This window comes from Mixophyes fleayi, chromosome 11 (genome assembly GCF_038048845.1).
Source record: "Mixophyes fleayi isolate aMixFle1 chromosome 11, aMixFle1.hap1, whole genome shotgun sequence".
NCBI lineage: Eukaryota > Metazoa > Chordata > Amphibia > Anura > Limnodynastidae > Mixophyes > Mixophyes fleayi.
The window spans coordinates 14640802-14651648 of NC_134412.1; the positions used below are offsets into that span (position 1 = coordinate 14640802).

Here is a 10847-nt window from a genome sequence, read left to right on the forward strand (position 1 = left end):
TGAGATGACATGGGGGCATAGATTCAGCACTGTTCATACTTTTTATTTTCTCTTGATTCAGAGCATTAGTGAACAGACTGTGTCTTCCATGTCAGTTTTGCATTTGCCCACTGTCTTAGCAAATATTTGCAAGTTTTCAAGTTTAGTTTGAGGATAATGAACATAACTAACAACTGTCATTTGTTGCAAAGCAGCAATGGACATGAATGGCTGTGCCGCTGAAAGTTTCTGCCGGGTAAAAGATATTCTCAAATCAAATTCACTTAAAAAAGAGACTTTCATGTGTACCAAACCAATTGGTGAGTACTATTCTTAAGTATTAAGGTATCATTTGGTTTGTTCTAACATCCAATTTTATAGGAATATTGCTCTGCTTCCATATATGGCGCTATATAAATAAATGATGATGATGATGATGACCTTATTTGATCATATAATATCTTTTACTAGATCCATAGCAAGCTCTTAGCTCTCTTATTCACCACAACATCCTGGTCATAAATCCTTCTCTGACAATTAAGTGGTGCATTGTACCATAGATGCCTGATGGGTTTAATATATGTGAAAGTTGGATGAAGCAGAGAATGGTTGATGTTGCTTTTAAGAAAGGATCTTGTTTTGGATGAGTTGTGCAAAAAAAATATCATAACTTACATTCGTTTAATGGGGAACTCCAGCTTTGTTTCCCCATCTCCCAATCATCAGAGCCAAAGAATGGCTATGCTTCCAGACACCCTCACTGTTGTACAGCATCCACTCAGCTTCCAATTCATTGTACTATTTACTGCTAAAAAACATGGTGATCACGGCAGCATGCCGGATCAGTTGCCTAGCAACAGTCACCGGCATCCTTTCTCTGTCAGGCAACGCACCCTGATGTACTAAGTATATAGTGATCACCACCGCATAGCAGATCTGTTTCCAGTGTCCCTTCTGTGTAAGGTGATAGTGGATTGCACTATCATGTGTTTAGGAATTTGATGATCACCGCTACATGTCAGAACTGTAACCGGCATCCTCTCCCTGTCAACCGGCGGTAGGGTGTGCCCTGAAGTGTTTAGTTATGTGGTCACCCCCCGCATGTCTGATCTGTTACCAGCATTTCTCCTTATTAAGCAGCCGTGTATTGTTCTAATTCTCGTGTTTTTGCAGGATGTCCCCTTTCCCCTACAGAATTTTGGAAATGCTTTACTTATATTGATGCTGCAGTGTAGATCTTGGCTCAAAGCAGGGCTGGTCGGAGGTAAATTACAGTGTCGGTGCTGGTCACAGGAATATAGCAGATGCAGGTGTCTCACAGGAACAAAACATGTTCTTAGCAGTATTTATGTTTTGTGCTCTTAAAATAGTTCTTACAGGAGCTGGTACACACAGGACACCACCTTAAGGTACTTCTATATATTTTAGATGGGAGGGGAGGGGTACGGCTAAACGGTGAAAAGTACAGCGACAACAGTTACCCCGACATCTTCAGTCCGGACTGCTGCTTCCCGACAAGGATCCATGACGACTCTTCTGTGAAGCGACTTCAGCCAATCACAATGAAGGAAGACGCCAGGTGGACTTGATAAAGTCAGTGAGATAGGCAACGCTGTTAATGCTGCTCTTAAGGGGGTAATGTAAACATGCGGCTATGTATACTGTACAACCCTTTCTAAAGTACATGGTACATAGACGCATACTTAGATTACCCCCTTGAGAGCAGCGTTAACAGCGTCGCCTATCTCACTGACGTCATCAAGTCCCGCAGGGGTTTTCCTTCATCGTGATTGGCTGAAGTCGCTTGACAGAAGAGTCATCATGAATCCTCGACGGGAAGCAGCCGTCCGGACTGAAGATGTCGGGGTAAGTGTTGTCGGTGTAGTCAGCATCGATATGCTGACTACCACCGGTTTAGAGGCACATATGCTTTAAATGTAATTCATATAGATACACCAAAAATGGTTTACACCTCTGCCATAAATTCAAATTGATACTTGAACAACTTGGCAGATGATATGAGAAGGATGGCCAAACTGATAAAGGACTAAGACTTCACTGAGTTATCCAATCAGTACTAGACTTAACTGGGGCAATTGGCAAAGACCTTCTTATGATAAGCAGTTCTGTCCTCTAGGCAGTCATGAGGTCCAGTTGATCTAGTTGTTCAAGTGCTTATATAAATGTTAAATTGTACCTGATTATACAAGGCTGTGTATTATAAATAAAGATTGCTTTAAGTGTTTTTCATATCAATACTGTAAACAGTTATCAGATAACCTTCCATGATTTTATTAGTAAATACACATGTCTGTAGGACATCTACAGAGTGGAAGGAAAACAAGATTGACAGATATTTATGTATGCCGGATGAGGATGTCTGCTTATCTGAATATACCCAGTCCATATATGGTAAGTGTACATAGCGCTGTGACCAGATGTATATCCTGAACTAGATCAAGGTTGGTCAACCCAGCCCTTGAAGACCATAACATATATCTTACTTTTCTAAAATAATTTTTTGGTGTATCCCACACTTCAATTAAATATATTCTTCTCTATCTCATGGAGACATATGTTTATTGAAGGTTATATCTGTCCAGAGCTGACTGTGTTATTAACTACCAGCTCTGATATGCTTACCACCTATTTGATGGAACTCCAGACATGCATTTGGCTGACCTGCTGCCCTGTCTCGATATAATGTGCTGTATTTATAGAAAAGATTATTATAATTATTATAATTAACATATATTCATATAATGTCAGCATACTTCACAGCAATTTACAGATAAGCTGAGTTTTGTGGCAGAACTTGATGTTTCACAGACGTGAGTTCCAGAGATACAATCTTCGAGTTCAGCATTTGCTTCACCATTCAGTGAAATGCCACTCTGGAAATTCACATTTTGTGTAATTCATAGTAAATGAATAGAGCTGTGAAGATGAAGGTCAATTCATTCTGATGTGTGGTATGACTGTGGAAGGACTTTTGCCTGCTCACTTTTTCTTATATAACTTCTTAATAATGTATTCTACATCTGACAATATTGACGAGATTCAGCATGAAATAGTATTCTCTTCCCGTAGCAACAAATGGCTCATTTCCTTTCCCGCATCCTTGGGCACCTTGGCCCTGATTCATTAAGGATCTTAACTTAAGAAACTTCTTATTTCAGTCTCCTTGACAAAACCATGTTACAATGCAAGGGGTACAAATTAGTATTCTGTTTTGCACATAAGTTAAATACTGACTTTTTTTCATGTAGCACACAAATACTTGATAGCTTCTTTGTACACTGAAATTTAAAGTTGATATTTGTGTGCTACATGCAAAAACAGTCAGTAGTTAACTTATGTGCAAAACAGAACACTCATTTGCACCCCTTGCATTGTAACATGGTTTTGTCCAGGAGACTGAAATAAGAAGTTTCTTAAGTTAAGATCCTTAATGAATCAGGCCCCTTAACTTCATTTGAGCCCACAAATGAAGAGGAAGTATCTACTCCCTTCTTCTCTTCCCACTCTATTAACTTACACTTATTCTCCTTCTATATATTTAATAACCCTCTGACCCCTGATTGGAACACACATCCCCACTAAGCGATTTTTCTCAGCATTATTTGGCTGAATCAATATGCAATAAGTAGCATTAAACTTCATGCATTAAATTCCAATTTCCTTATAATTTTTAAGCTTGCGAGTAGGGTCCTCTCAACACTTTGTCTGTTACCACCAAGTATTGTTTTATTACAGTGTATGTCTCCGATTGTAAAGTGCTACTGAATATGCTGGTACTATATAAAATAATAATGCAATATTGTAAAACCACAGCACAAAGGTCATTTATCTGTGCAATTATCCAAGGACAAGAAGCATACATAAAAGAGAGATGAAAAGGGTGATTTGATAAAGTGACCAGAACCCAGCTTTAATGTGCAGTTTGTAAACCATGTGACTTACTAAAGACCAAACCATATGTTAAAGCACATCAATCAAAGCTGCTCAATCTGAAAGCGCAGTCCCAATTTTTTCGAATGGGATGCATGCAGATCAGGCAATGTATTAAGCGGAGGTTTGCAAAACCACATAGCAATGCAGCGCTTGTTTATTTTTTTTTGTAAAAAATACGTGATTCAGACAGGTGTGATATCTCAAACCATATGCTGCTTGAGCTATGATGCCTTTCTGAATGTAAACAAATACATCATTTTTTTTTATTAAAAAACCTCCCTTCCATGTTTTACAAGGCCAGCCTACTTGAAATCGGGCTGGTGGGTACCAAGGTTATGCTCTCAACATAGAGTGCATGCTCTTGTGGTACTACAAGTGCCAGCATGCACATGTGCACCAGTGCATACCTTCACTTTTAGTGCCACAAGTGTTTGCACTACAGGTGTTGTCCCTGTAGAATAAAATATAAAGTTTAGTGTCCACATAAAGAAAAAAAAAAAGTGTCCCTGTGGAATAAACCTCTCCTGATTGGCTGTCTGGCTATTAAGTAGCAGGTTTACCAGAGATGAACTAATTTTGCATTGTGTGCCCCTCGGGAGCTGTCTGTTCGGTCCGTAGGGGTTTTTCCAAATATGAAATATCCATCTTCACTTTGGATCTACTGGGACACTATTGTTTATTTTATTTTCTATGGGGACACTATTGTTTATTTTATTTTCTATAGGGGCACTATTTTTTATTTTAGCAGATTTTTCTTTTGTCACAAAACCAAGAAGCCCAAATCTTTGCTTTAGAAAATGGAAATGGCCTCTTACATCGGGGAAAGTGGTGAGGAAATAATGTGAAACAAAATCTGGGGGTAACTATATGAAGCTGAGAGTTTTCCGGCGGGTTTGAAAAACCAATCAGATTCTAGCTATCATTTATTTAGTACATTCTACAAAATGATAGCTAGAATCTGATTGGTTGCTATAGGCAACATCTATACTTTTCAAACCAGCCTGAAACGCTCAGTTTGATACATTTACCCCCTAATGTTTTGTGCATACTTGCCGACTATCACAAGGAGGGCTCCCGGAGATCAGGGGGAGGTGTCTGTCTTAGGGGCAGGGCTCGGTGTGTTGCATCATCTGGCCCCACCCCTAAACAGCCATCAGCCGTTCTGACCAATTGAAGCAGGGAGCGGGGCCACGATGATGCTCAATTCGCATCCTAAGCCCCGTCCCCGCTACATTAATATTTAGATTATTAGGATCCGGGAGGTTGATCTGCTCTCCCAGGAGTCCGGCAGGACTCCCAGAAATTCGGGAGTCTCTCGGACATTCTGGGAGAGTAGGCAACTATGGTTTAATGCAGATTTTTTTACTAAATATAAGAAGCCAAACCATAAATCTTCTCCAGAACATGTATAGCGGTTATGAATTATTAAATAAATGTTGAACTGTGGGCACTTTTTAATCATTTGTATGAGAACTTGTCTTCTATTCCAGACAATGGCACTGTGATATCAGAACATATCTTGCGATGTGGAAAATCCAGTGAGTGTAATTTGCACATCACAATCACTCACCCTAAGAAAACCATTGGCATCCGCACCACTTGTTGCTCTACATATGACTGCATTCCACCAACAGTACATGGTATGAATATATTACTACAATAGGAGCAATTAATGACATGCAGAACTGTAAGTGTAGAAATGGATACTTACAGCGCTACACCTGGCGTGTATAACAAAAGCTAGTATAAGAATAGCGTGTATCAGTGAGTCAGACTGGCATAGTAAATAGTCATTTCTTAGGGATTAGTGAAAGTAATCAATCAGTCTTCAATAGTCCTTTTGGTAAGTTCAAAATTCCAGCTTGATGCCCCAAACTTTCCAATATTCCTGCTTTTGAACAGTCCAAAAGGAAAATTATTATTATTATTTATTTATAAGGTGCCACAAGGTTTCCGCAGCGCTGAATATACAAGGTAATTATCCACTCTTGAATACATGAAGGTGTTTTGCGTCTTGTTCCCAGTAACATAGTACCTTTAAGACAAGTCAGAAAAATAATAAGGATAAATGTCTCTCCCAGTGTAGCCTTAACTTGTAGTTTGAGGAAAAATAATACTCACGCTGAGATCGTTTGTCATAGTGGCTGCTGCTTCACCGTAGTGTACTCCATCTACTCTTGTGCTGGTAAGCATGAAATAAAGACAGTTTGAGAAAGGGTCAATGTATAACAGCTAATTATTGGTGTTAGCAAACACATAATTATACTTTTTTTATTAAAATGATGATCGTGGGACAGACTCCTAAAGCTTTGGAAGCTTACAACATTCCCCTTCCCTCTCACACCACTATAGCACCACCCAAACTTCCTGGCAGGGAACTCTACCTCCTACGCTTCACCATGGCAGAAAGCCGACATCGCTCAGTTCACCTATATTCTACGTGAATTTGCCCCACAAACCTTCCCCGACTTGAGAGAGAAAACAGGCTTTCCCTCATCACTGCACTTTGCCTACATCCAAATTTGCGGTTTAATCCAAGCCCAATGTCGAACGATTAAGTTATGCAAATCCACAGCCTTTGAGAGGAGTTGTATGTACCGAGTAGGGTTCTCAGGATTGGTTTCCCTCCTTTGTCACTCCTCTCTGTCACCTGAACCGTTTGTGGCCGCATGGGAAATTGATACTCAGAAGTCATTGGATTTGGAGGGATGGTCCTGGCTAAGGCTTTGGATCTCCAAGATCTCCATCAACACCTCTATTAGAGATAATGCATATAAGGTGTACACCAGGTGGTACATAGCTCCCATGAAGCTACAAAATTTTTATCCGGGCACGTCGGAACTCTGCTGGAGGGCTTGTGGAAATGTGGGGACATACTTCCACATCTGGTGGCTATGCTCCAGCATCTCAAATTTATGGCTCCGGGTGCCTGCTCTGATCACCCAGATTCTGGGTGTTGAGGTTTCCCCAGAACCATTGACTATGCTGTTATGATCACCGGTGAAATGTCTCACCAAATACAGTGGCAAATTGGTTCAACATGTATGCGCGGGAGCATGTATGCAGATAGCAAAGACATGGAAGCCGCCCGCCCCCCACCCACCGGGCCTCCAGGAACTGATTTCAAGAGTCTGGTATGTGGCTTCCATGGAGTACCTCCCAAATCTACTCCATGACAAGATCTCCAATTTCCATAGAGTGTGGGACCCCTGGCATGCCTTCCAACGCACCCCAGCATCTGCTTCTCAGTAATACTCCTTGCTTATTCCTACCATGAGATTCCTCCCTCTCCTGCTCACTGATAACCCCACGAGGTTGCCCCCCCTCCCTGATCCTCCAGCGACCCCGATTGGCAGACACGCACACCTCAATTTTTATACAAAAAATATTGAACTACTTGTTCCTCTGGTTATGCTATTTCAATATAAAATGCTTGAGGGTGACAGTATAGAACGAATCATATATTTGGCTGCATTATATGCGTCCCTAAAAAAGCTAAACTTGTAGCGGTATGATTACTCCCATGCAATCAGTGCTAATGAAGTTACAGCTTAGGAATAGGGAATCAGTCCATTATAGAGGACTTTTGCAGTGGACGTGCAATAGAAAAACTAATTGACATACAACTAGACAGCCTCATATATTAGGGTAATCATGCAGAGGAAATAGTGCTAATACTATGTAGCAGAAAAACAGACTTTTGACTCCCTACTTGCAGAGTACAATTGGAGGCGGTGTGTAGTATAAGCTAATGCATATTATAACATAATTTCATCCAATGAAACCAATTATTACTCAATAATTGAAATATTACACATATGGTGGAAAGACAGTTTATTGTTAATTTCATGACCTAGAATAAACTAAACCACAAACTGTTTAATAATGAATAAAGGAATGAGATACTATAGGAGGTCCAAGTAACCTTTACATAAATTATTGAGTGCTGACGTGGCTTGACATCAACTAGCTGCCATTTTATCAGTTCACATATGAGGGTCAATAAAATTAACATTTTCCCTTTTTTTTTTAATATTTCGATAGAAAACATAATTGTAGTTGAGTTAATACAGGAATCTTCCACTTCTTAATGCATATCAATCAAATTGGTGATTTTTATGTATAAAGGATTCAGAAGCCATTGAGTGCCCTGTAAGACACATATTTCTTTCCTTATGAATGTTAATCAATGTGTGGGTGCACAGGCGCGGGCTGGCAGGTTGCATCCCGGGGGCGCACAGACGGCCGCATCACATGACACGCGATGCGGCCGTGTCAGCGTGTCATGTGATGCGGCCGCCTGTGCACTGACGTGGCCACATCACGTGACAAGTGATGCGGCCGACGGTAGTATTCGTCCAGTATTGCATCCACGGGGGGGGGAGCGGCCCGAATAGCCGTTAGACAGAGCTGCCGGGGGACCGCTGCCCCCCTGCCCCCCGGTCCAGCCCGCCCCTGTGGGTGCACCCCCCTCATAATTGTTACATATGTTTTATACCATTAAATTAATTGGAAATTTCATAAGGGTTAATGACTTTACTCAGTGCAGGTTGAAATACTATGTTTTAGGTGTTCACAAGAATATTGTACAAGCCTTTATGCCTCTCACATCAGTTATTCTCCTGCTTTGTTTTAGCGTCATTCGTCAAAGTTCCTCAGCCAGAATATAATGGACTGACCTGCCAAGCCTGTTACTCTGATGGCTCTATTAACTGTGTTTCCAATAATACAATGGTCTGCACCGGGACACAGGACCACTGCATCATATATACATCTGAGAAGAAACACAGTCCAGACCCATACTCTAAAAGTAACTGGAGTTGAAAAAATAGAATATAAAAATGCTGCTTTCATATGTATGAATAGATAAAGTACAATAAATGATTTTTGAAAAAAAAAAATTCTTCATTTGTGGAGATGAGTTGTATTTCATCATTACAGTAAAACTGATTCAGATCAGCAAAAGAAAAGTTTAGCTATACTGTAAATGTTGTTTTATTTAGAAATGTAAACCAGGGGCCTGATTCATTAATGATCTTAAATTAAGAAGTTTCTTATTTAAGTCTCCTGGACAAAATCATGTTACAGTGCAAGGGGTGCAAATTAGTTTTCTGTTTTGCACATAAGTTAAATACTGACTGTTTTGTCATATAGCACACACATACTTGATAGCTTGTTTGTACACTGAAATTTAAAGTTGATATTTGTGTGCTACATGAAAAAACAGTCAGTATTTAACTTATGTGCAAAACAGAAAACTAATTTGCACCCCTTGCATTGTAACATGGTTTTGTCCAAGAGACTGAAATAAGAAACTTCTTAATTTAAGATCCTTAATGAATCAGGCCCCAGGTCTTTAGACCCTTAGATATGCCGAAAAAACGCCGGTATTGGGCAACACTGCACCCTTTTTCCAGTAAGTCATGACTCTTTCAGACAAAAGTCAGAACTCTCTGGGAAAAAAAAATTCAGATAGACAGTGCGTAGTCTCTTATTTAAGTGTACATTGCAAGTGTTGTTTAGCAAGGACGGTCTACTAATCAAAGTTATACCGACCACCCACAGGCTGATCTTGTCATTTCTACCACTCAGAATGTGCACCAACAATAGGATCGGTTTCCAGTTTGGCCACACGTGTGAGTTGCCAGACAATAAAGATCTGGGGGTAAATGTATCAACATGCGGGTTCTTCAACACCCACGTGTTCAGCCTCTTCCGTGATTAAATTTCAAACGGCGCTGCATTGTAAAGGGTTAAATTCCCTTTACAATGCAGCACCGCTTGAAATTTAATCGCGGAAGAGGCTGAACACGCGGGTGTTGAAGAACCCGCATATTGATACATTTACCCCCTGGTTGTTTGGGTCTCGGGTCAAGATCACAAAATATTACATAAAGATATTTTTTTCATGCATAAGCATTTTATCTCTTTAATTTGATATCTTTCATTTTTTTCCCAGAGTATGGGAACAGTGTTGAGTCACTGACTGGCTGCGGGACAAAAGACTGTTGCATTTATGGGAGAAGCTTTGTGACTTTTGATCATCATGGCAAAACAGTGAACATAACCTGCACGATGGGGAGCAGCAACATAAATTTTCTCTCGTACCTTTCCTGGACTTTCTTTGCTCTCATTTTATTACAATATGTCAATACGCTGTTATGATCTACCTTGTATCTTTGTGTGCATTTTATCCTGTGTTATGATTTGCCTTGTTTCCCTGTGTGCATATTACCCTGCAGTAGCTGTGATCCTCCAGAGGTGCTGCTGTTTGGCCTTTCCTACTATCAGGGGTTAACTAGCACTGCTAGTTAATCATCCACAACTGTCTGAGGTCTATGTATGCCTGCCTTTTCCAGAATCCTTTGCTGGTCATTGAAGTTCCTAGCCTGCTCATGTGTCTCTGTTCCTGGATTACCTGCATGTTTCTGGCTACTACTGCAAACTGGCTTCAGTTAAGTTATTTGCTGAATTTCATTATTATTTACCTGTTGTTTGCCAAGATCTGGAAATCCATTGTTCCATTCAGCCTAAACTGTTTACTGTTTATGTTGCTTTCCCTGGACTATAGTTTTCTGCAATAAACAGTTTAAAACATTTATATCACGTGTCTGGCTCCATGGCTGTTAATTACAGGAATTGGTTTTGAACAGAACCATAACATACGCTAAATGAATTGCAATCTCTTTTCTGAAATAATAATTTTTGTCACAGTATTTATGTAGTAGCAGGTCGTCGCTGATGAGACATGCAGTATATTGGAAAAAAGGCCAGTTGCTCAATCAACGCATAACTGTAAAAAGGTAAAGAGGGGATGGGCAGTCCGAGAAGAAAGAAAAAAGATAAGTCCGCTTCACTCAGCCGCCAGCCAGCAAAATACCGCCAATGGGACACCTGCCTCTAGCATTAAAAAC

General features: G+C 40.3%; 1 protein-coding gene across 1 annotated transcript; it reads left to right on the plus strand.

The window, feature by feature from the left end:
* The first annotated feature begins 200 nt into the window (after positions 1 to 200).
* On the plus strand, positions 201 to 10199 carry LOC142106869 (uncharacterized). Its single transcript, XM_075189909.1, has 5 exons — positions 201 to 299; positions 2278 to 2391; positions 5424 to 5573; positions 8570 to 8743; positions 9893 to 10199. Exons 1-5 carry the CDS (start codon positions 203 to 205, stop codon positions 10096 to 10098), a joined length of 741 nt encoding a protein of 246 aa, XP_075046010.1. The 5' UTR covers positions 201 to 202; the 3' UTR covers positions 10099 to 10199.
* The last annotated feature ends 648 nt before the right edge of the window (positions 10200 to 10847 follow it).

Bases quoted from the DNA above. Each gene is read 5' to 3' on its own strand.
- LOC142106869 (XM_075189909.1), top strand. From the start codon at position 203: ATGAATGGCTGTGCCGCTGAAAGTTTCTGCCGGGTAAAAGATATTCTC. The intron at 300-2,277 runs GTGAGTACTATT...TGATTTTATTAG, and splicing joins CATGTGTACCAAACCAATTG to TAAATACACATGTCTGTAGG. The intron at 2,392-5,423 runs GTAAGTGTACAT...CTTCTATTCCAG, and splicing joins ATATACCCAGTCCATATATG to ACAATGGCACTGTGATATCA.